Below are 27,215 nucleotides of genomic sequence, written 5' to 3' on the forward strand. Positions count from 1 at the left end.
AAACACTTGCAGGAACAGCGCAGCAAGCAAGAATTCAAGAATGGCGCGTCAGGAGTCAACATACGAGGATCAGTCAATGGATGACCCCAAAAGAGGAACTCCCTCCTGGCCATGTCACAGATTGGGTGAATTGGAGAGCACTGAACAGACTGCGCTCTGGTGTTACGCGGTGCAGGGTAAACCAGAAGAAATGGGGTTTCGAAGTGGACAGTACCTTGTGTGTATGTGGAGAAGAGTAGACCACAGCCCATTTGCTGCAATGCAGTTCATGCCCATTCAGCTGCACAACAGAAGACCTGGTTAAAGCGAAGCCAAATGCACTTGATGTTGCAAGGTTTTGGGCTCACATAGTTTAATGTGGCTCTTCGCCATTGGAGTATTTATATTATGTTTTATGTTCTTCCTTATCTTTAATTTTAAACTTATGTATGCTTCTGACACGATATAAATACTCGCGTAATTTTGATGTCTAGAAAATTGATTGAATTGTTGTTTTCGTTTTCCTTTGTGAACTTTATATTATCGTCTAAATCATTTAGAAATGTTAGGATTCAAGCTGGAAGTTGTTTCTATCATAGTGTAAGAAATATGTTATGGGACAAAGATGTGCCAATGGAAGCAAAGGATACTATGTACAAGATGTATTACGTACCCATAACAACTTACGGAGCAGAAACTTGGACAATGACAAAGAAGGATGAGAGTCGAATACAGGCAGCCGAAATGAAATTCTTGAGGAGTATGATACAGAAGAGTAGACGAGACAAAATAAGGAATGAGAAAATCCGGGAAGAAATTGGAGTGGAAAAAATGAATGATAGAATAGAGAAGAGCCGACTAAGATGGTCTGGGCACATAAAGCGAATGAGCGATGAAAGAATGCCAAAAAGGGTGATGGAAATGCAAATCCAAGGAAGGAGAGGCCGTGGACGACCACAATTGAGATGGAAGGATACCATCCAACGCAGCATTATAGAAAGAAACCTGGACTGGGACACAGTGTTGGAGGAGGAGTGGTGGAAAGACCGAAGAAAGTGGAGAGGAACCATATTTGCCCCTACCCGGCTACAGCTGGATAAAGGGAAATGATGATGATGATGATGATGAGGATGTTATCACTATTGTTAAGTTGTTTATCAATAATTACTAATGTGTCGTCTTGTTCTGTAAAAAGGAATGATGTGTTTTTTAAAGTTTGTTTTAGGAGACATTGGATTTGCTGTGTCGGATCTTTTTTGACTATGGAGAAAGAACCATTATTGAAAAAACTTTTTGTTTTTTCGATGTAATCGTTTTTATCCATGATGACCGTTGTATTGCCCTTAACGGCTTTTGTGATGATAAGGTTGTGAACTTTAATTTTCTTCGCGAGTTTTGTAATGTGTTCTCGTTCTGTGAAGGTTTTTTATGTGAACTAATATTAGTGGGAGTTGTTTTGTTTTTTAGGTTATTGATTTTGTTTAAAGTTCGTTTGACATCCAATCTAACCTCATCTTGTGCGTCTAAAGGCATTTTATTTATGGCTGTTTCGGATTCTATGACTAGTGTGGTAGCAATATTAACTTTATTTGGATTAGGCCAATTGTGTTTTGGTCCTTTTTCGAGGATCTCGTTTTCCTTGTCTGAAAGCGTTATTTTTGTTAAGTTAGCTACTGGGGAATGGAAATGTTCTATTAAAGACTCTAGGTTACGGGCACTCGATTCGTTAGGAATTATTGTAGTTGGACTATTTAACCTTGTGTTATTTTTAAGGTTATTAAGTTTCTTCTCATGTGTTGCTTGTTTTTGTTCAAGTATATTGAACAGTTTATCCGCAATTTTAGTTTGGAATATATCCCATTGAGCTTTGGAAAGTAAATGTGCTGTCTCAAGGTGCGTCTCATATAGTTTGTTATTTAAGAAAGATTTTTTCTTGTATAAGAATCTTATTTCATTCTTAAGCCAGATTTTATTTACCTTGGCTTGGGTTTTCGAGTGCTGAGGAGATTTTCGTTATATTTTTTTCGAGTTAGTTTTAAGAAAGTTCGGAGTTAAATTGTATAATAAACATTGTTTTAAGAAGCGAATGTCCTTGCCCAGTTTTGCAATCTTTATTCTTAGGCCCATGTATTGATGGGCTTTAAATTTTGCTTGGTTAGCTTTGTCATTGCTACTGCGGAAAGAACTGCTTCTACTGTCACCACTTGCATCTTTCCAGCGCAAATCATCTTCACTTAGGTCTAACGTGTTTGAAATTTCCGTTTTCTTGAAACTGTCTTTAACATGTTATTTCTGAATAAATCCTGCCCCAAGTGTGCAGAATCCACTGGCGAAGAAGTTCACAGATGGTTTCCATATTTTTCATCCACACTTTCTACCATCCAGCCTTGGTAGAACTTTCGTACATAGTTCTTGAAGGGCTTACTTACTGAAACATCCGAGAGTTGAAGTACAGATGTCAGTCCACTATGAATCACTACCAAATCGGTTTTCATTGTTTCTGGTAACTTCTTGGTAATCGTCCGTCTAGTGGCCGCGAATGCTGTTCAGCAAGAGAAGAGCAGAGCATCAAAGAACAGATCCAGGTCCTTTCCTCCAAACCATTTGTATCCAGTCCTATATGAGTGATGTGTCCTTTCACCCTATCTCTTGGATACAAACTTGGATCCCTCATGGAAATTGAACTTTTGGCATGGTTTTTCATTGTATAACCACATTCAGCCAAAGTTTTCTGCTGTCAGCTGTTACTGCAAGCATTACCATACATCTGGTTTTTGCTTCAGGTTGTTCGTACAGTAACACTGATTTTGTCGTATCGATTGTTTAATTTTGTGGCATGTTGAAGCTAGGAGAGGTCTGGTCTGTGTTTCCAATTTGAAAGACGATGTAATTGTTCTCTTTACACCTCCCTATCACAAACGATGAAGGTCGAAAATCTTTGGGTGAAATCTTTTGGCATTCTTTGGCACTGTGATGTTATTCGTCATAGAGAAAAATGATTTCTCGTGATAAGGTTTGCTATTCAGTCTCGACATATCTTAAAATCAGAGATTTCATGTCAGTTATTTATCAGTTATTTCATGTCTTTTATAATATTGCATTTCATGAGAAATGGCATATCCATTGTTACACTATGATATTTCCTATTTCAGAATTTTTTCTTCTTATTCTTCTTATTCTTCTTTTATGACCACATAGGATCACTTTAGTCAGTCCGTCGTTCAGGTCTCTTTGAAGGGATTGTTCGGGCTTTGCGGTCCTCCCAGTACTTCTTCAGACGCTCCGATCTTCGCGCCCTTTCCTCAGTTGAAAATGTGCGTGTTGTTGGTTTGTTTTGTGTAAGGGTAAAGCGGAGGTTTGTATTCTTGAGTTTTGTATTCAATTTTATCTTATTTTTGGTGTCTTCTGTTGTAAGGCCTATTTCCTTCAGATCCTCTCTTACTTCTCTGATCCATTTACATCCTGTTGTGGTATTTTTTGAGACGAGATTGTGTTGTACTAGTTGTTTCAGAAGTCTCGAGTCCTGCATCCTCATGATATGTCCAAAGAATCCCAGTCTCCTCTTACGCATAGTATCTGTAATGGGTTCTAGCTCTTTGTACACGACTTTGTTAGGTATTAACCGCCACTGTCCATCTTTCTGATATTTTTTGTTGATACAGGTTCTTCCAATCCTCCTTTCAATTTTCTGAAGTCTGTCAGTCTTTGATTGTTTATTCAGGTAAAAGAGTGTTTCTGCTGCATATGTAGCTTCCGGTTTTATAACTGTGTTGTAGTGTTTTATTTTTGTATTTATTGATAGACATTTCTTTTTGTAGATATCCCATGTTAATTTTTGTGCTTTAGCTAATCTATTTGTTCTTACTTGGATTGAGATTTTTTCATTTAAGTTATGTGTTATTACTTCTCCAAGATATTTAAACTGAGTTACTATTTTGATTTTATTACCATTTATGGTGACTTCTTTTAGCTGTGTTGGTTTTTGGGGCATAATTTCTGTTTTTTCAAATGATATTTTGAGGCCAATTTTATTTGCAATGTTTTGAAGTTCTGATATCTGGGTTTTTGCTTCTTTTATGTCCACTGCTAGTAATGCTAAATCGTCAGCAAAACCCAGGCAATTTGTTTTGATTTTTCGGCCAATCTTTATTTTGGGGGGACATTTTCTAAACCATTCCCTCATTACCATTTCTGGCTGTGAAACACTTTCCGATACTTGTTCTTAGCTTGAAGTGCATTTTTCTGTTCCTACCAACACCACTCATTGTGGTCAGACACTGAGAAGTTTCAGCCCTCTGCTCTATTTCCGTGAATATCACAAGTTTATACAATGCAGTATCACTTGTTCATTGTGGATTTAATAACAAGAAATTAATAGACTACAGAACATAAGTGAAGCACTCACATGGAATATATTCGTAACAGACTGCACAGATCGTTACTGTGTCAGGTCAGTGCTGACTCGTGCACTCAACTAGTGAAGTGCTGCAATTTGGAAATTCCAGACTTTAAAATAGAAAGGTTGCTACTTGCCACTTTCACTTCACAAGTCTCACAAAACTGCACAGTAAATGCTAGAGAAAACAGGTGTGTCAAAAAATATGCAAATATTTCCCACACATACACCCACTTTGAACTAAAAGAAAGCTGTTAAACATACCTGGTTTTTCCAGTCATAGTCACCAAGAATGGGCCTGTGTTTGCAAACTGAAGCGCGAAGTAAAAATATTTATTCAGCGTGGGACTGAACTGCCGAGCTAACAACTTACTGACTGCCATTCTGATGCTGATCCCACTCAGCTATGCAACAGCTGTGCAAGTTGCTTGTATTAAGGGTATCTAGCATGGAATTCTCTGTTTCACTGTTTCATAATAGTATTATTACAAGTAATGAAGATCATTTTCTCTGTATTGAAAGAATCTTAATTTCTACCAGAGGTATTTGATATGACTGATGATGCCCCACAGAAGGGGCAAAACATGTCTCAACTATTTTTAACGATATTTAACTAAGACGTTAACATCTTGTACTGTATTGAATAGGTTGAGTAAAGTAAATTTCTTATATTATTATAAATTAATTGTATCATGGCGCTGTCTCGTGGTTTTAATGGTTAATAGCACATTTCATTAAACCTTGTTAGATTAATGTGTAACAAATGATTAAAAGAATGTCACAGACTTGACTCTATTGACCCTATTAACCCTTTGCACCATGGAAACAAGGCTATTCCAAAAAAGGGTTAATAGAGTCAAGTCTGTTTGCAGGATATGCTTGCAGTGGGTTGTTACCATGTGGGAGCCAAGTTGATTCTCACATCTAATGCATATTACTGGATACATACCTTCCAAAATTGTAAGAGGCAGCTGGTTGACTTGGTATAAGCATGTTTTCTATAAACCTATTTGTTTTAAATGAAGAGCAAAAGTAACCAAGACCATCTGCTATATTGCTTTGTGCATACTGTATAGAATTACAATGTCATGCTTGTGAATGATCATAACAGGTGATTTCAGTGTTATACTGTGTGATTCAGTCGCCCCTTCTAATGAGGTTTTATGCAACCCGCAATATTAATTCTGCCTTGAAAACATCTGCCCTGCTGGTATGCTCAGACAGCATAACCGGATATCTTTATATTTACCACCTCACCAAGATAGGAAGCCATAATATTATACTCGTATTAAATACTGGAAGGCGTGCGTGTGCCTTGTAGATCATATGAACCTGACACGCCGGCGAAACACTAAATTGATATTGTGTACGCGGTAAACCTAATACATCCTATAAGCTTCACAGTGTGCCGTATGGAACCGTAGCGTAGTTAATATAGGTGCGGCGGAGAGGGCTTACGTGTGGGATGGGAGGTTCGAGGCTGGGGCGGAGATTCCATATTTTAGAAATATTTGTTTAATACCTACTGCACGTAGTGTAAGTTCAATACCCGCTTTCATGCAAATTATGTGTGAATGAATGTGTTTGTGGCCCCAAGAAGTTCCGATTAGTTATCAGGGCGGACACATATGGGCAGGAAATAATAGGAATACAACTGCCCTGACAATGTTTTATCGCAGCAAATGCTCGATATGATGACCGTTTTGGTTTATGCACATTCGGGCCCGGTGTCCAATAGATCGTCTTGCATGCTGAAGCATTCCAGGTGCAGTTGCTAGGCAGGCATTCATGGTAAATGTGGGCCGGTGTTTACGCATTCAAACATCATACTGATGCAAAAATATTTGAACGATGCAGGATTTGAACTGCCGATGGCACATTCCGTCAATTGCTAGGCTAACGCCCAACCACATCCGCTATGCTACACTGCTGGGAACATGCTGGTAGTACGACGAGAGTAGAGTAAATACGCCGTCCGGTTTGGTGTTTAAGAGATTAGTTACTGCACTGTTACCTTTTTTTTTTAATGCATTGATTCCCCTCTTCGTTACACCCGGTTATAGGACATGGCACATTAGCAGAGTTACACGGTCAAAGGACGTCGCTACATGATTTCTAGTCATCATGTTTTGCAAGTGGAAAATATAACCTGTCGGTAGGGTTCAGAATTGTGTGTAAAATGTGCTCACTGGATATTAGTACCATGCAATACGCCTTCAGGGCAACAACCACGTTATAAGCATGTCGCACGTTGGTTGGGTTGCATGAAACTACATTGGAAGAGGCGTCTGAATCACACAGTATAAAGTTTTCAGATGTCTTCTTAGCCTTGGAGCGAGTCAGCATTGATGGAATTTTAAAACTGCCTGGCTTATAATCATAAGGAAAAAGCAGAATACTAGGATATTATTTTTAAACAAACTCATCTTATACCATTCCACCTCAAGAAACACAGAACTTTCTAGAGAACCCAATGTACGTTTATCCTGCACAGTAACTGTTATTGATTTTGTATTAATTTCTTTATAATAATTTTTGATTTTCTGTTTTAGGGGCTCATTTCTTACAAGCCATCGTTAAGAGATTTGATGAATTGCATAGTGAAGAATGTGAGGTAGAGAACAAGCAGTTGGATAATGTTATTCTTGTTATCAGCCATCTGTATAATTTCAAGGTAATGATACTTTCTTGGGTATTATAGTTGTTATCATTTGTAGCCGATATATTGTCATGTGTTGGCGGGTAGGAGGTAAATGCCAGATGTATGTATTAGTCTTTTCCTGTTTCACTAAGAGATGGTGCCAGCAAATGGTACGCAGCGTATGAATCTGGCATGTACGTCAGTTTGTTTATCCGACATTAACCTACCAACACACACAAGTTGAATCCGCCAAACACTAGCATCGGTGTTGTATCGTTCAGTGATCATGTCGATGTTTGTGCCTGAAAAAGAACATTTGCAGCATGCACTGCTTTTCTTATTTAATCAAAAGGAAAAGGCTTTGGAAAGTCATAGTTTGCTGGTGGAAACATATGGTGAAAACGCTCCATTGATTAGAACATGTGAGACATTGTTTCCACAATTTAAACATGGTTATTTCAGTGTGAAAGACAGTGCATTACTGGATGATGAGCCAACTCAGACTCAACAGCAATTGGCACAAGCATTAAATGTGTCACAGGAAACAATCAGCAGACATTTACGAGCAATGGGGAAGATCAGTAAACTCGCTAAATGGGTCCCACACAATTTGAATGAATGGCAAATGAAAAATCGCAAAGTCACTTGTGAAATGCTGCTTCAATGCCACGAAAGAAAATCATTCCTGTACGAAATTGTGACGGGTGACAAAAAAATGGATTTCTTTTGAAAATCCTAAGCGGAGAAAATCGTGGTTGTCACCTAGTGAAGCCGGTCCTTCAACACCAAGGCCAAATCGTTTCGGCAAGAAGACCATATTTTGTGTCCGTGGGACCAGAGCGGTATTGTGTTTTATGAACTCTTGAAGCCTGGCGAAACCGTTAATGCACAACGCCATCGCCGACAAATGATTAATTTAAATCAAGCCTTGATCGAAAGACGAGCGGAATGGGCGAGAAGACATGGCAAAGTGATTTTGTTACACGACATTGCGCCGCCTCACACAGCAAAACCAGTGAAAGACACCTTGAAATCGCTGGGATGGGACATCCTTCCGCACCTGCCGCACTCTCCCGACCTGGTGCCATCTGACTATCACCTCTTCGCATCAATGGGGCATGCATTCGCAGAGCAGCACTTCAGCAATTTCGAGAAAGTTGGAGAATGGCTCGACAAATGGTTTACCGCAAAAGACAAGCAGTTTTTCTGGTATTCATAACTTACCTGAAAGTTGGGCGAAGTGTGTAGAAGCCAACGGTCAATATTTTGAATGAACAAAAAATGAATTTACCTTGAACTTTACTTATGCGTACACATGGTAAATACACGACTGGTAGCATTTACTCTAGCACTGATGTTTACACATTTAAATCTAAGAATTTCATTTTTGTCCGTATTGAACTGAGAATGGAAGATAGGAAAGTTAAAAGGGTCCACCTTTTCAATACAAATAAATGTTATAGTTTATTTACAACATATATTTACACTTGGAACTAGTTTCGACGCTGTTTGGCGTCATCTTCAGCCAAAATGTGGGAAATAGGCATAGCATGTAGACATTTATATTATACAAGGTGTTACATCAGTGTGATTAAAAGAGAGAATATGAAGACGTGAAGTACAATGTCAGTTTCAAAATGGTCATGAAGGGTGAGTCAAAATTGTATAAACATGAGATAACATAAACACATAAACACATAAACAAAAAACATATATACATATAAACTGTAACAAAACCATGCGGAAGTACGAGATGATTGGCATTGGAGATTCAAATTATTTCAGACACTCTTCCATTGAATGTTGCCTGCCCCGAGTGTAGTACAAAACATAGGTTAGATTTCAATAAACACAATCTTCTCAAAAATGCACATAACATTTAAAAAATATTTGGGTTGAGATGAAATTTGGTAGTGAGGGATTGAAATCAATTATTCAATAAGCGTCAATTCAAAAAAACAGCTGTGAAGGGTGAGACAGAAATTGCACAAACATGAGTTTGGACTCGATAAATGCAAAAAACACATGTAACACACTCGGAAAAGTAGGTTCTTGATGGATTTGGCATAAAAGATCTGCGTTCAGTCATTCGTTGAATGGCAATGGTGCGAGTGTAGTTCAAATGCGCGTGAGGATTTAACAGCCTCTTAGAATTGCACGTTTACACAACTACACATGCACAAAATTACTCTTAGTCAGTGCTCTCTGTCTGTTCAGTCACACTACTTGTTCACTTTGACACTTACAAGCTATAATAATTGCTCTGCACACATTTCTGTAACTGTCACTTGGACCCTTGGGCAGTTCACGATGAAACTCACTGTACAACTATAGCGGTCACACAGTGTTAAACTTATCTTACAAGTCTGTGGGTGGTACACAGTCCACAAACACTTAGTTCACTGTCTCTCATTGCTCAGCTGCACTGTTGTCCCTCGTTGCCACCAGCACTCGCACACACACTTGCCACTGTCCACTGGCTGACCCAATATTCCACAGCAGCACACTCACAACACTGTCTCTGACTGAATTACTGGCAGAACTGAGCCCAAACTGAAACATCTCAAGCTCATCCTACTACACCGACAAAAAAATCAGGATGCTCTTTGTGTTCTGTTAAGAACAATAGTGCAATCAGATTGGCGGAGAAATAATTTCTTTTTGAGAAAATGAAGTTACTTCCAGGCTCACAATTCAAATTGATGAATTCACCATTTTTGTTATGCCGGAGCACAAGCCGCTGCCATGCTTCAGTGAAGGGAAGTGGGGTGTATGATGGAGACAGAGATAATGCTCCGTGCGTATGCACAGGTTTCCTCGTTCGACTCGTACAGGTTTGTCCTTGTCTCTTACACACAATATCCACAGTTTGTTTATTGAACAGTCATAACTATGCACACAGTACAAGTACACACTGTAATTAAGACACACTTGTCAGTCAATGATTGCACCAGATCGTTTCTTCTCTCGTCTGTTGGTCACAGTAACGTTCTTTATTATTTCACACGCTCGAAGATGCAACGCTGCCGCCCCGCAATTGTGTGTTCCCTCACTCACAACATTGTAAATGGAATGAGATAATGAACGAAGGAAATAATACACCCAGTGGTTTGATTACAATAGATGTTCAATATGTCCTCCTCCTACTTCGGGGCACAGTTCACAACGGTGTAGTAATGACCTGGGACTCTGTTCAGGATGTGTGGTGTGTCGTGCATTACCCCTGTCTCCCACTTCCCACTTCCCCTCCCTTCCCTCCTGTGTTGCACAGCTACAGGCAGTGGCTGGCATAGCAAATACAGCAACTTCGTCAATTTGAATTGCCCCCGCAAGTAACAAAGTAACCTCATTTTCTTGAAAACAAAAATTTTCTCCGCCAATCCTATTACACCATCGTTCTTAAAGTGACGTGAAGAACATTTCTGATTTCTTTTGTCGGTATAGTTCTGATGCAGCCTGTATAGGGGCTGGCCCTTCCAGATACTTCGCGAGAGAAGAAGCCCCTAGGATTCTCTGGAATTGGAAAGCTCCGAGTTCCTCTTGCTTTGTCAGAGAGGCCTGCGATGAGATCACATAGTGACGACAATAGTGGTGGCAGAGGGGGCTTGCTTAGCGCTTGACTTGTCTCTAACTGGTTACTTGCAGTGGCAAGAGGGCAGATCCCTAACTCAATGCGCTTGCTGCTGGCGTCAGACTAACTTGTTCCTCCCAAAGCCGTACTTCAAATTGCTGTGCACTGTCACAACATGAATTGAACTACGAGGCTATGTTATTACTCAGAGAAGGATATTTCAAACAAGACAGATTCAAGGAGAAAAATGCTTAGGACATTAACTGATGGAAGTAAAATGTCAGATGTTGTGATATATACTGCACCTCATTTTGGTCATTAGGCTCTGCATAATTAAAATGTTAAATGCAGTTTTGCCTAGACATTTTAGCCATTATGTACCATAAACTTGCACGCCTTTTTACTTATTTAGAATGTTCAGTTTGTTAATCAAGGATTTTTGAAATAGGAGACAGTTTCCTTACATTATAATATGTAGGACTTTCGTTTGTGTTTTATTTCTGCTTTTGATGTGCATATGCATATTTAAAATCATGCTTACAGTTTTCAACTATCTTCCTGCATACAGGGTCTCTCTTATAAACCCACACCGAGCACACGGTGTTTGTACTCTGCGCTACAGCAGCTGCCTCAGCCCAAATTACGCCAGCCCGCTTTAAGCGTGTATACAACCTTATGTGAAATCTCACCTTATAAAAGATGCTGGAAGTATCGTCCTTCATAAACACCACTAGGATTTTCTGCACACCAGTAACGAGAGTTATTACTGTTCACACGACCATTAAGATGAAACCAGGCCTCATCCGAAAACAACACAAGCTGTGGGTCGAATAAACGATCATTCAGTGATGCAAGATGCCACTCACAGTATCTCACTCTTGTGGCTGGATCAGCAGGTTTTAAACAATGGGTCCGGTAAACCTGTACGGTTTGATGTGTAACAGCTTTGTAGCTCTGTGTGCAGAAGAAACTAAAACCACTACTTGTGCAAATTTTGTGAGTAATTTATTCAGTGACCATTCAGGATTCACACCATTGTCATCTAGCTTTTCCTCTGTTAAAACTGTTCGTGTGCGCACATGTTTTTTATTGAGCACTGAGCCAGTATATTCAAATTTATTTACAATTACGTGAATCTGTGCTCATGAAGGTAGCACTTCTCCTGGAAATTGCTGAACAAATGCATCACGTAATCTTTCTTCTTCTTCTTGTTTTATGGCTGCATAGGATCACTTCAGTCAGTCCGTCGTTTAGGTCTCTTTGAAGGGATTTTTCGGACTTTGCAGTCCTCCCAGTACTTCTTCAGATGCTCCAATCTTCGTGCCCTTTCCTCGGTTGAAAATATGTATGTTGCTGTTTTGTTTCACACAGGGGTAAAGCGGAGGTTTGTATTCTTGAGTTTTGTATTCAGCTTTATCTTATTTATGGTGTCTTCTGTTGTAAGGCCTTTTTCCTTCAGATCCTCTCTTACTTCTTTGATCCATTTACATCCTCTTGTGGTATTTTTTGAGACGAGATTGTGTTGTACAGTTGTTTCAGAAGTCTCGAATCCTGCGACCAAAGAATCCCAGTCTCCTCTTACACATAGTATCTGTAATGGGTTCTAGCTCTTTGTACATGACTTTGTTAGGTATTATCTGCCACTGTGCATCTTTCTGGTATTTTTTGTTGATGCAGTTCCTTCCGATCCTCCTTTCAATCTTCTCAAGTCTGTCAGTGATTGTTTATTCAGGTTAAAAATAACTTTTAAATAACTTTTACATATGAAAATATGATGTTTCAATGATAACTACCTTACCCTGTTAACAGCTGAGATTCAGAATGGTTACTGATGCTAGGTCGAACACGTGTACGCTCTTTGCAAGGTCAAGAACTATGCACGCGTCTCCCGTACAGCCACTTAGGTCTGGGAGAGTAAAATTGCTGCTGGACAGTCTGGGTTTATAAGAGATACCCTGTATATCTGTGTTGCTGCTACTTCATATTTGTGTATTTTTCCCTTGCTGAATAGAGTAAAATTTTAGGATTTTTGTAGTCAGTTCTAAGCAATGAAATGACTCTCAGGACATTTTATTTGACAGGGACCCTATGATTATGATCTAAGTATTGATTTTATTTTCATTTTGTTTAGGTGTTCAACTCCCTCTTAATGTATAATATTCTGGATAAACTGGCCGAGGCCTTTGGCCCAAAAGAAGTTGAGCTGATATTGCTGGTTCTGCGAAGCGTTGGTTTCAGTTTGCGTAAAGATGATCCGATTGCTCTAAAGGCCTTGGTGTTACAACTGCAACAGAAAGCTAGTAAAGCTTCCCAATCTCAAAATGAGTATGATCATTTTCTTAATGATATTCAATTCAGATTTCTAGTGTATTTCTTAATTTGTGTATCCTAGTAATTGAATAATTTTGTTAAAAGAAACCTATTAGGTTTACAATATTTAAAAAGGAAATGCTTTTGGGAGAGGAAACATGGAGATCACAGAAACTAGATATTGAACTTTTTTTGAACCTGAGGAACTAAGTGAAGATCAATAAGATGTACAATATTATAGGTTAGGATCCACCTTTCAATACTCCGTAATAAGATGGTAAAAAGTAGTTACAACCTGTTTAATGGGACCGGTTTCAACACATTTTAAGTGTCATCATCAGCCAATTTGCGAAGATCTTAAAACAATTAGCACATTGAATACAGGCAAAAAATTAACATTGTATCATAACGTAGCAATTCAGTAAATGTTCAAAACACAATAATCACAGTCAAGAGAGTAAACAGAACATCACTATCTTGCGCCGAAAACAAATATAGCTGAAGTTCATAAGCAGGTCAAATATTCGCTTATGTAAAGTCGTTGCTAGGCAGGTCTTGTAGGCATTTGTTTCTCCGGCCGAAGAGCAAAAGGTGACGTGAATGAAGTCCTAGGAAAACAGTGTAGGATTTAATTTCGTCAAATTTCAAAGTGGATATATAGGTTTTTTAAAATAATTTAAAACGTTAAAAAAGAATAAAGCCAAATAAAAAATATATTTAAAAAAATAGGAAGAAATAATGAAAGAAATACGAGGTTCAACTCGAAACAACTTGCCGTAGTAATTGATAAAGAAATGATAAATAGAGAAAGGGGGACGTTAATTAGAGGGTGGTGATGGTGGTGGTGGTGGTGGTGGTGGTGGTTATTGTTATTAGAGGAAATACAATTGGGCAACAATCCTTAATATAATACTAATTCGAAGAAAAAAGAAAAAAAAAAAAAGAAAAAGAACCGACACTTCGAAAAATGAAGATATCGGTTAAAGGAAGACAAGGGCCACGAAGGGCGTGAAAATGAAAGACTCCCTAGCCCTCGCAAACCTAATAGCATCGGGGTCGGAAAAGAACAAGAATTGACCAAGGGAGGTCGGACAGGATAGATGAAAGTGAGGAGCCTGGCACAAGTAAGTGGAAGCAATGCCAGGACTCAGCTAAGGGCCCCGTGGTCGCCAACCCACGCTCTGAAGTTCAGAGCCCCTGGGGGATGGAGGATGGGAAGGAAAGAAAAAATGGAAGGGATCCGATACTTCGAAAAATGAAGATATCAGCCAAAGGAAGACAAGGGCCACGAAGGGCGTGAAAATGAAAGACTCCCTAGCCCTCGGAAAACTAATAGCGTCGGGGTCGGAAAGGAACAAGAGTTGACCAAGGGAGGTCGGACAGGATAGATGAAAGTGAGGAGCCTGGCACAAGTAAGTGGAAGCAATGCCAGGACTCAGCTAAGGGTCCCCGTGGTCGTCAACCTACGTTCCGAAGTTCAGAGCCCCTGGGGGATGGAGGGTGGGAAGGAAAGAAAAATGGAAGGGATCCGATACTTCGAAAAATGAAGATATCAGCCAAAAGAAGACAAGGGCCAACGAAGGGCGTGAAAATGAAAGACTCCCTAGCCCTTCGGAAACCTAAAAGCGTCGGGGTCGGAAAGGAACAAGAGTTGACCAAGGGAGGTCGGACAGGATAGATGAAAGTGAGGAGCCTGGTACAAGTAAGTGGAAGCAATGCCAGGACTCAGCTAAGGACCCCCGTGGTCGCCAACCCACGTTCCGAAGTTCAGAACCTCTGGGGGATGGAGGGTGGGAAGGAAAGAAAAATGGAAGGGATCCGATACTTCGAAAAATGAAGATATCAGCCAAAAGAAGACAAGGGGCCACGAAGGGCGTGAAAATGAAAGACTCCCTAGCCCTCGGAAACCTAAAGCGTCGGGGTCGGAAAGGAACAAGAGTTGACCAAGGGAGGTCGGACAGGATAGATGAAAGTGAGGAGCCTGGCACAAGTAAGTGGAAGCAATGCCAGGACTCGGCTAAGGGCCCCGTGGTCGCCAACCCACGCTCCGAAGTTCAGAGCCCCTTGGGTGAGAAGGGGGAGAACTGAGGAGGATCAAGGGGGGTGTTGCGGAAGGGGGAATTGGCATGAGAGGGTATTGTGTAAATTGTGAAAGATTGATTCCTTATTTGTTGACTTCAGGTTATTTAAAAAGGAGATGAGAAAATCGAAAAGGGGATTGGGTTTCTCAGAAATATCATTCAGATTAAGATTTGGATTGAAAAACTGGTCAAGGTGTATAAAACAGTTTTCGGTGATGTCTAGGAGAGGGCCTTTATTTAGAGTGCTGAGAATTTCAATATCCTGGTTTATTGTAGTGAAAGCATGTTTTGTGTCATGTATGTGTTGTCCCACTGCCGAAAATCTGTTGTGCTTTATTGCATTAACGTGTTCAAAGTACCTAATTTTGAAGTTGCGACCAGTTTGACCTATGTAAGAAGAATTACAGTTGTGGCACTTAAAACGGTATACGCCTGATTTAGAAAAGACACTTGTTCTATTTAAGGAGTGGGAATTATGTAATAATTCAAGGTTTCTATTATTAGTTCGAAAAGAAATCATAGTATTATGTTTTTTGAAGACATTAGCTATACTATAGGTATTTGCATTGAATGTGAATGTGGTGTAAGCAGCTGGCCCTTGTCTTCTTTTGGCTGATATCTTCATTTTTCGAAGTATCGGATCCCTTCCATTTTTCTTTCCTTCCCACCCTCCATCCCCCAGGGGCTCTGAACTTCGGAACGTAGGTTGACGACCACGGGGACCCTTAGCTGAGTCCTGGCATTGCTTCCACTTACTTGTGCCAGGCTCCTCACTTTCATCTATCCTGTCCGACCTCCCTTGGTCAACTCTTGTTCCTTTCCGACCCCGACGCTATTAGTTTTCCGAGGGCTAGGGAGTCTTTCATTTTCACGCCCTTCGTGGCCCTTGTCTTCCTTTGGCTGATATCTTCATTTTTCGAAGTATCGGATCCCTTCCATTTTTTCTTTCCTTCCCATCCTCCATCCCCCAGGGGCTCTGAACTTCAGAGCGTGGGTTGGCGACCACGGGGCCCTTAGCTGAGTCCTGGCATTGCTTCCACTTACTTGTGCCAGGCTCCTCACTTTCATCTATCCTGTCCGACCTCCCTTGGTCAATTCTTGTTCTTTTCCGACCCCGATGCTATTAGGTTTGCGAGGGCTAGGGAGTCTTTCATTTTCACGCCCTTCGTGGCCCTTGTCTTCCTTTAACCGATATCTTCATTTTTCGAAGTGTCGGTTCTTTTTCTTTTTTTTTTTTTCTTTTTTCTTCGAATTAGTATTATATTAAGGATTGTTGCCCAATTGTATTTCCTCTAATAACAATAACCACCACCACCACCACCACCACCACCATCACCACCCTCTAATTAACGTCCCCCTTTCTCTATTTATCATTTCTTTATCAATTACTACGGCAAGTTGTTTCGAGTTGAACCTCGTATTTCTTTCATTATTTCTTCCTATTTTTTTAAATATATTTTTTATTTGGCTTTATTCTTTTTTAACGTTTTAAATTATTTTAAAAAACCTATATATCCACTTTGAAATTTGACGAAATTAAATCCTACACTGTTTTCCTAGGACTTCATTCACGTCACCTTTTGCTCTTCGGCCGGAGAAACAAATGCCTACAAGACCTGCCTAGCAACGACTTTACATAAGCGAATATTTGACCTGCTTATGAACTTCAGCTATATTTGTTTTCGGCGCAAGATAGTGATGTTCTGTTTACTCTCTTGACTGTGATTATTGTGTTTTGAACATTTACTGAATTGCTACGTTATGATACAATGTTAATTTTTTGCCTGTATTCAATGTGCTAATTGTTTTAAGATCTTCGCAAATTGGCTGTAACTACTTTTTACCATCTTATTACGGAGTATTGAAAGGTGGATCCTAACCTATAATATTGTACATCTTATTTCTCTATTCAATACGGAACAATAATGAAGTTTTTAACTTTAAATAAGTGAAGATCAACTGTCACGTTGAACATTACCATATACAGATTGTGTTCTGCACTGTTTGTGTATGTGTATAATAATGCATGGAGGGAATTATCAAGGTAAGGAAGTGGAAGTCATTTAGGATCACTAATATTTTATACAAAAGTACTAAAAGGGTGGGAAAATTTAAATTTTCAGTTACAGTACTTAATTTGCCAAAATGCTATGATTTTATATCTCTTTAAATCCATTGTTTTTATGTGAAGGAAATCATTTCTTGGGAAGATACATAAGGGGCGATCAAAAATTTTCCATTTGACGGCCTTACAGTTCTGAATCGGGATGGCAAAATTGCCGTGAGCATTGAGGCACTCGTCCCACTGATGCACCAGGTTGAAGATCCTCGTGTGGTAAAACACTGCTATGTGAAGAAGTCTGTTACCACCTGCCTGCTGCACATCTTCGTCTGACATGAAGCGTCGACCCTTCGTGGCCTTTCTGAAGGGATAGAAGGCATGCTAATCGCATGGGGAGAGATCAGGACTATAGGGCGGGTGCTCAGGTGTCTCCCCCTTCTGCGTTGCCTCCCAGGTCGACCGGCGCCTTGTGCCGAAACGCGACCTGCACGGAACTTGGTGCACCATTCCACAATGGTGGTTTTTGACAGACATGCTGCCTCATACACAGTCTTCCTTCTCCGATGGATGGCCACTGGTATTTGTCCTTCAGCAGACAAGAACAGAATAACAGCATGTTGGTGTTGTTTGGACGCTTTTGGTAATATCGTTGCCATAGTTCACATGGCTACGTTTAATGCACGCATCTCAGCATGACACGACTGCCGTAGTAATCCTTTTGCCTACATGTCCGTGCTTATATATCCACATCGGAGTCGCGCCACGTTGCATGTCTGCTGCAGCAACGCCCTCAAATGGAAACGTTTTGATCACGCCTTATATATTTAAAACTGTGAAATACAAATAACAAATGTAGCAAAATTTTATCACTCATATATATTTGTGTTTATTTCTTTTCAAGAGAGACGATTCAGTAAAATGGATACCTTTATATTTCAAACGAATAATAATTCTTAAAAGTGGTATTGTTTGGATGATATTAATTTTATTTTCTGTTGTAGATTCATATTAGGAACTTTGGCATTTTTGGCCATTAGCTTATGTTCTGGTATTTGTAGTACGAATGTACTCTCTCACTTTTACCTGCAGCGATTGAAAAACAAGGGAGAAAACCTTAATCATTGTAACTATTATCTATGCCAGGGTGCTTATTATGTTTCCAATCCTGTTTTTGAAGTTCGACATTGTTGGCTATAACTGTGATCTGTTGATTTATCTTCTTTTGCTTCATTTTAACATTACAGCAAAATTCTGCTTAGCCGAAATCCAACTTTACTAAAATAGTGAAGAAAAATACTGTTACCTGCTTATTTCTCTTTTGACCACAATAGGCTGCACAACTGCAAATTAGGCTTCAGTGATCTCTCCAGGGCGATGCCCACAGGGAGTTGTTTTGGGGGGTTAAACCCTCCCCCTCATTTAAAGAAAAATTAAAATGAAATAAACGATGTTATAAGGTAGTTCTGTTTCATTTAAATTCTAATTATATAATACTGTAGTATTACAAATAAGTATGCAAGAATGTATATAGATTGAAAAGTTAACAGGGTTTTTCCAGTAGTCTGCTTGATGAGATAGTAGGAAGTAAGCTTTCCAAAAATAGATTTACGGCTGGAACTTTCTGAAGTACCTGCTGTTTCAAGCACATTGGTTGTCAGTGAAGATACTCTATTAAAGTACCTGCGTGGTTGTTTATGAGTCAGATTTGTACTAGAAATTAAACAGCAAATACTTTGAGAAATTGTACTTGTGCAATCACTGCACTTTTGTATGTGTATCAGAGGATCAAATGAAATAAGAGATGTGTTCTGTTTAATACCTCTACAATATTGTTACATAAGTGTGACAAGTTATTTCACTTAATAAGAAATAATGAAGCGGGGTGCAGATATTCGATTTTTTTTTGTTTGTTTCAAAAAGAGTTTGCATTGATGTGAATACGAGCAGTAATTATTATTATTATTAGCATATGGTAACGTACACAAAACAATAAAAAGATTAAATATACAGCACAAAATATTATATATATAATTACAAGATAGACACATAACATTGAAAACAATCGTGCAAGCAAAAGGGTTCAAATAGTTAGATCTGAGTTCTCTAGCCATTGTATGGCCTCAGAAGAAGCCACCACAAAGTCCTGGCTGGATCCAGCGAATGCCCTTCCAATGCATTCGGTCACAATATGGTTGATGGTCTGCTTAACTGCACCACAGTCACAGGCTGGAGATGATCTCATACCCCATTTAAACAACATTGATCCACATCTCCCATGGTTAGTACATACTCTGTTGAGGGCTACCCATGTCTTGCGGGGCAAATCAAAGCCAGCTGGAAGATTCTTATAATTGAACAGTGTCTGCCATTGAATCGGAGCTACGCTGTTCCACTCTTGTTGCCAATCAGTTTTTGGATTGAAATCTCTCCTAACAAGTTCCTGTGCTGTTTGAATAGGAGGAGATCTTGATTTGAGGCGACTGAATCTGACATTAACATCTTTATGGATAGGGAGATCAGGATTGGTTAGTATCTTGTTGTATTCTCTAAACAAGTTGTTCAATCTTCTAGGAGGTTCTATGTGGCTGAGCACTGGCAACCAGAAAAGAGGAGTAGATTTTACTGTGCCACTTATGACACGCATTGTTTCATTCAAGACCGAGTCCACCTTTTTAGTATGAGAGCTATTGATCCAAACTGAAGAACAGTACTCAGCTGTGGAAAGCACCAACGCCATAGCTGAAGTACGCAAAGTAGATGCAGAAGCTCCCCATGTGGAGCCAGCAAGCTTGTGGATGATGTTGTTGCGTGACCTTAATTTGGCTGCTAGGTTGGTTAGATGTTTCCTGTACGATAGCGTTCGGTCGAGAGCAACTCCAAGGTATTTGGGGTTGGCATTGTGAGGGAGAAGACTTCCATTAAGTGACACTTTCAAGGTGATATTCGCTTGTCGGTTATTTAAATGGAAGAAGCAGGTTTCCGTTTTACTAGGGCTTGGTTTCAAGCACCACATTTTGAAGTATGTGCACAGAACATCCAGGTCTGCATTTAAAGTTCTCTCTATCACATTACCATCCACATGCTGACTAATTATTGCCAGATCGTCGGCATAAGCAAATTGACGAGAGCTCGTGACAGGTATGTCTGCAATATACAGGTTAAACAGTAATGGAGAGAGAACAGATCCTTGAGGTAGACCATTGTTAAGTACCTTTATTTTGTTGTGATTTGTATGCATGACTACCTGGATAATTCTATTTGAGAACATATTGTTAATCAGACGCGATATTTGACCACACTTTGTCAGTTTAAAGAACTTATACACAATACCTTCTCTCCACACTGTATCATATGCAACTGTTAGATCAATAAATACTGCTCCACTCTTTAATTGCTTTTCAAAACCTGTCTCAATATGTGTTGTCAGAGCAAGCACCTGATCTTCACAACTACGTTGAGGTCTAGAACCAGCTTGTTCAATTGGAATGATTCTAAAAATTAGAGGGCTTATTCTATTGTAGATAAGCCATTCCAAGAGCTTAAAGCAGACACTCATTAAGGCAATTGGTCTGTAGCTTTCGACAGAATCCGTAGGTTTACCAGGTTTTAAGATAGCTAGTATCTTAGTTCGTTTAAACTCTGAAGGGAGTTGACTTGTTCAAAGTATGTTAGAGAAAAACTGCATTAGCCAGTTCCTTACATTTTTTCCACAGTGCTTCAAAAATTCTGGGTGTATACCATCAAAACCCAGGGATTTTCCATTTTTCAATTCATTTAGGGCAAGCAAAAGCTCTTGCTCAGTAAAAGGAGCAGAAATGTTGGAAGAAGTAGTGTACTGGTTTCTTAAATGAGACAGTTCATTTTTAATAAACCTTTTGTGTAGTTTGTCTGGCTTGGATTTGGACAAACTGGCAATATGATTAGGTGAAATCTCTAGTTTCAGCTGGGGACTGTGAGGTATTCTTCCTAGCTTCTTCAGAAGGCTCCAAGCTTTTCAACTTGAGTGTCTGAAGTCCAGTGTATCCATGGTTTCCTTCCATCTGCTTCATCTGGCTTAATCTAGTTTATGAAGGAACTCGTCAGCTACATCTTTTTCACCACTCCTCTGGAAATCTTTATAAAGTACTTCACAAGCCTCATCCCACCCTGGTATAAAGTCCTTTCTCACTCCACGGGGAATATGTCTTTTAGCACATGTTAGAATAGCTTTCACAAACCTAGAGTAGTTACTAACCTCAGGAGGAATCCATCGTATGGTACTGTCAAGATCAGCTGAATAGCTCTCCCAGCTAGCTTTACTGAAGTTCCAGCGAGGGAGTGGAGAAGATCCTATAATAGGAATCTGCATTCCAGTTTCCAGAAGGACAGGTCGATGTTGACCATGTGGAAAGTTTATAAGAACTTTACAAAACACAGGTAAGCTGGATCCCTGATCACATGAAGCAAAGCGCAAGTCAGGATTGGTTTCTGAGTCCCATCTTCCTGATTTGAATGTAGGTTTGTCTTTTGGATTGAAAATCTGTTGCATGTTACAAAGCTCTGCCCACTCTATAAGTTTTTCTCCACACTGATCACTATATCTATAACCCCACAGAGTATGATGACTATTGAAATCACCCACATAGATGGATGGATGAGAGATTGTTTGAAGAACACTGTTAGGCCACTGAATTCCTGGAGGTTTATAAATATTTGTGATCGATACATCATTAACTTTTGTAGTGATGTTGAAAATGCCTGCATCAGAATTAGCAAAGACTAAATAAGAGCAGGTGATGGAATTTCGAACAAAGGTTGCAGGTCCATAAGACTGATGATAAGTAGCTCCCAGTAATAACTTGTATCCAGGAATGTTTCCTCTTGAACGAAGCTGAGATTGATCAGAGGCATAAGTTTCCTGAATGCATATTACATCAACATTATTTTCCAGTGCCAGTTTGGAAAGGTAGTCACTTTTAGATCTACTGATTCCTTCGATGTTGATTTGAAGGACTCTCAGAACAGTTCCCAAGGGCTTTGCAGATTGGCTCTGAAAAGAGCTAGTATCGTTCGTTTCGTGTACCATTAGCCAGGAGATCACAAGTGATAGTCTGGCTACCAAAAGCTGACGTTCAGTTCAGTACTGGTAACACAGTTACCTGTACCTATCCAGGGGCACCACGGGGAGGAATCAGCATCACCTCCATGAGCAGTAATTTACAAAAAGCAGCAGCTGAAAGTACAGAACAGGTATAAATTATATAAACCGGTATATGAATGGGGTCCCCCAAAAATAGCCATAAGAAAATTTTTCTATAAGCCAAAACATCTAAGTAACAACATTTTGTAAAATTGATATTCTTCATGTTATTATGCGTCAGAGTTTGAATTACAAAAAAATGGAAATGGGAAAAAATCGTTTTGGTCCATAATACTTTGTAAAAATGTTTCCGAGTATTAAACATCCTCATATCTATATCTTGAAATCGAAAAAAAGGGTAAAATGAGGAAAAATTTAATTTTTACAATTTATTTTGTTGACATTTTGAGATGAAGTTTGTTAAAATACCTTTCATTCTAAAGAAAATTAACCATGGAACCCAGCAAATAAAAGAATTTTACGAATAGAAAACACACTCAAAATAGCTCAGTCACACCAGGTTTTGGAAAGTAATATTCTATTTAAAATATTCATATCTAGAAAAAAATAATCCATGCAAAAATGGTAGATTGTATTTTTTTTAAAATGGTAGTAGGCATCAAGGTTATTTCTATTCAATATATATACAGTCTTGTGATACCACCACCTCTATGCCAGCCAACATTCTGATGGTGAAACTGGACTCGAACCGGCTAACTACGGTGTCAGACCATACAGGCTTGGCACCTTAACGATCACGGCCACCAGTCGGGCAGGCTTTTAATCTAACAAGATCGAGTCATTCTTAGCCACACTTTTCCGAACTCAGACACGTTCATAACTTACCTCACATGTGTACACATATAGACATTTCTACTGGACTTGCTCACATCATTCTTGAAATACTGTACTAGTTTATACAAATTATTTGCATCACACATTGATTTTTATTTACATTCACATTTTCCTTACTCTGCTGAGGTAGAGAAAGCAGTTTTACTGCAGTTGGCAGAATGTTCCATAGCCGAGCACTACTTGAGTAAAATCCACCTAAATATAAGGTTGTTCTGGCGAGAGGGGGGATTGGTATATCAAGAGTAACTCCTTGGCCTCTCTTAAAAGAGCAGTAATTAAGTAGCAGGCAGTGGAGAAGGGTGAGATGTGTGTTATCTGTCAAAGATTTTGTAAGGAATGCTACATCTATTTGTTTACACAATGAGTTCACTGATGGCAATGATCTGGATGTGTTTGTTTATTATACGTTCTGCTTGGCACTGGATGCCTTCTAGTTTTCTCACATTTTCTGTTGTCATTGTATGCTAGGGTCTATACTAGTCTATACTAGTATGGGCCCCACCGGGGAAATGTATGCCGTTCGTAGGGCTTTACTTCTTTCTCTAGAGAGACATGTACGGATAAAACCTAGTGCCCGTATGTCTTGCACCTCACTTCCTCCACATGCTTATTCCATTTTAGATTGATCATTGTGTGAATGTCAAGCAGTTTCTTGGAGTTGCTTTCCACCTAGATTATGCTGATTCTGTAATGGTTGTATATCTCTGCTTAGTTGGATATATTTACACGTATTAACATTTATATACATTTTAATGTACATCACACCACAAAGCTGTATTATCCAGATCCGATTGGAGTTGTACCATATCATTATTTTTCATGGCTTTGTAAATGACTGTGTCATCATTGTACTGGCCATAGCCGAATTACACATTCTAGCTAAATCCTGTATAGAAGAGGCCCTATCACTCTACCCTTGATTACTCCAGAAATAATTCTGGTTTGGTCAGATTTGGCTCGTTCATACACAGCACACTGTGTTTGATCCACCAAAAATGTCTTCAAAATCATGCTATCAGTTTTTTGCTTAATTCTGAAGTAGTTAAATTTTAACAGAAGTCTGATGTGATGCCTGGTCAAAAGCCTTGCTCCAGTCCAGGGTCACACAGTCAATTTGTGAGACATTTGTCTGCTTCAAAGAGAACTCGCAGTCATCAATCACTTTTGTTAAAAGTGTTGTGTAGGATTTTCCAGGAAGGAAGCCATGCTGGTTTGAATTAAACAGGTTTCTTTCCTTGAGAAAATCCAACATATATTTAACAACTAGACGTTACATACATTTACAGACCCCTGATGTAATCAAAACTCAGTGGTAATCATCTACGTTTTCCTTGTCGTCCTCTTTGGAAACCAGAACTATGTTGACTTCTTTCCATTTCTCATGCACAATCCCAGTATTCATGGACTAGTTGAAGAGCGTGCAAAGAGAAGGCACAGTGCTTCAGAATTTTTGCCGGCACTCGATCTGGACCTATCGTGGCATGTGGTTTTGTTATTAGAAGGCTGTCTTTGACTTCACTTGTTGAGAAGTAGAGGTTGCTTAAAGGAAAAAAGGTGGGGGTGGGTGAGATATTGTCCTTGAACAGAACTTGTTATTCTCCTTTCTTGGAGCAGAGAAATTATTTTTAAATTTACTGTTGATGTCTGTGATTTCTTGTGGTGTGGAGACTGACATACCATTATGTTTAAATACTGATGAAGCTCTGTTGCTGCAATCTTTACTTCTGAGAAAACCCCACCATTCCTTGGAGTTGGTGTTGAGACTGTGAATATAAGAATTTTTGGAATCCCTGATCGATCGATTGTTTAAGCTGCTGACTTTGTGCACAAATCAGGTATCACGAACCAACTAAGCTGGCGTAGCAGGGGGAGAGGTGATACTTCCACGTGGCGCATCCCAGGTGACGGATAAGAGGGGTCCTAACCGGCTTGCCGGCGGACTTGAGCGAACTAAAACAGCTCTTGCGGACCAAACGCAAACCCCCTGTGGGTGGAGGACACAGACGAATATACACCCACGGAATCCCCTGCCTGTCATAAGAGGGGACTAAAAGGGGTGACCAAGGGATGATCAAATTAGAACCATGAGACTACTTGTAATCAGTACCATCATACAGAGAACACCATGGGTTGCCTTTACTTGCAAGTAGTACCACTATGTTAGGTACACAATAGGTTTGTGATTAGCAGTAACAGAGTGTGAATCAGGGTGGGATTTACAGTACCCATGATTAGTACCACTACATGCGGAACACCACAGGCTTATGTTGCCTGTAATTAGTACCATTCTGTGAGAAACACCACGGGTGTGGGCGTTGCCTGTGACTAGTACCACTATATGAGCAACACCGTGGGTCTGTGTTGCCTATGATTAGTACCCACTATGTGAGAAACACCATGGGATAGTACGAGTCCCTGTGATTAGTACAACTATGTGAGAAACACCATAGGTCTGCATTACATGTGCGTATTACATTACCTGTGAGTAGTACCATAATGTGTGGAATACCGCGAGTCTATACTACTGTAACGTGTTGGCGGGGTAAATAAGTAAATAAATGAGTACAGAACCTGGTAGCGTCCTATTTCTAAGATTTATTAACTAAGCAGTACAATTACAGATTTACACACACACAGACGATAGCCGAGCCACAAGTTACACAAGTACACTTATACACTTTCACAGTTCGTGCTCTCTCTCTTATGTTCCATCTACAATGACACACACACACAGAATAATCGATTATTTACAGTACGCTCTCTCAGCCACTCAGTCACACTCGTTAGCGCTGTCACTGTCCACAGCCTACACGTCAGTCTCGCAGGTCGGGATATATCCGCTGTTTACTCAATCCGTCGAACCCCGTTCGCAGTCCGCACACGTCGGTACCCAGTGTTCCCTTTGCGCTGCTCCAGAACACTCCAGGTTCTCCTCCAGCAGCCAGCCTCAAGGGACACACACACACGACATCAGGGAAACAGGAACGAGTCCTCGGTTCCAACAGGCAGATAATGCATCAGGCTGCACTCTCCCAGGCCATCACTGACTGTGCTCCAACGAACTCAATCTCGCTCTCACCCACTCTTACTCACTAGCTCCGTCTAACTCTCACTGACTCACTGCAGGCAAGTAACTGCTCTTATATACCTGCGCCAGCCCTTCTGGAATAGACCGGATGTTCGACGGATCCAGGAACCTCGCGAAATAGAAGACTCCAGATTAATCTTCCAGTCGTTTCTGTAGTCCTCTGCTATGGGACCGCGGGCGGAGGAGAGAGTGGCTGGCCTAGCACTAAAGTGCTGCACATGATTGGTGCGGCTGAAATAAGGGGGTGGGCCGAATGCGGTGACGAGGCGGGCCCGTAGCGAGTTGGCATGGCGGACACTATAACCATTACACCACTTTTGATTAGTACCACAACATGACAATTACCATGGTTCTACTTTACTAACGATAAGTACCATTCATAGATATAGAAAAAGCATATGATAGTGTCCCCAGAGAGAAGGTTTGGGAAACCATGATTAAAAAGAGACTCTGAAGAGAAATGTTTGAAATGGTGCAAGCAATGTACAACAACTGTGTTAGCAGAGTACTGACCCCAGTTGGAAAGACATAATGGTTTAAGAATAAGACTGGACTAGACAGGGGAATGTGCTGTCACCTCTTGTTTATTATGGTCATGGACAAAATTGTAAAGGAAACAAAGGAAGCCTATGGAGATAGAGAGATGAAGATACTGCTGTTTGCAGATGATGTTGTGATCTGGGGAAAGAACAGCAAAGAAGTGCAACAACAACTAGATGAACTGAACAAAAAAAAAATGAGAAGTATGGCATGAAAATCATTACAGAGAAAAGATGGGAAAGGCAAGGAAAGGGCATTGTGAAAATTGGAAGTCATAGTCTGGAAATTGTGGACAGCTTTAAATACCTAAGAAGTGAATTAATGCAAAATGCTAGGGTGGACATGGAGATTAGCAGGAGGGTACAGCAGGGTAATGCATTCTACCAAAGTGTAAGAAAATGTGTTAGGAGCAAAGAAGTACCAAGGAAAAGTAAAGAGATAATGTACAAAATGTACCATGTACCCATATTGATGTATGCAGCTGAGACTTGGATTTTGACTAGCAGGCAAGAGAGTAGAATTCAAGCCAGTGAGATGAAATTCCTAAGAAGTTTGATAGGAGAGACAAGGAAA

General features: G+C 39.9%; 1 protein-coding gene across 1 annotated transcript in view; it reads left to right on the top strand.

Moving 5' to 3' along the window:
- The window catches only part of LOC136883284 (nucleolar MIF4G domain-containing protein 1), an 82,667-nt gene that overhangs the window by 33,736 nt on the left and 21,716 nt on the right, over positions 1–27,215 (top strand). The window contains exons 5-6 of the mRNA XM_067155513.2: positions 6,928–7,049; positions 12,719–12,912. Of these exons, the coding sequence (XP_067011614.2) occupies positions 6,928–7,049; positions 12,719–12,912 (316 nt within the window). The remainder of the gene's footprint in view (positions 1–6,927; positions 7,050–12,718; positions 12,913–27,215) is intronic.

This window comes from Anabrus simplex, chromosome 1, assembly GCF_040414725.1.
Source record: "Anabrus simplex isolate iqAnaSimp1 chromosome 1, ASM4041472v1, whole genome shotgun sequence".
Taxonomy (NCBI): Eukaryota; Metazoa; Arthropoda; class Insecta; order Orthoptera; family Tettigoniidae; genus Anabrus; species Anabrus simplex.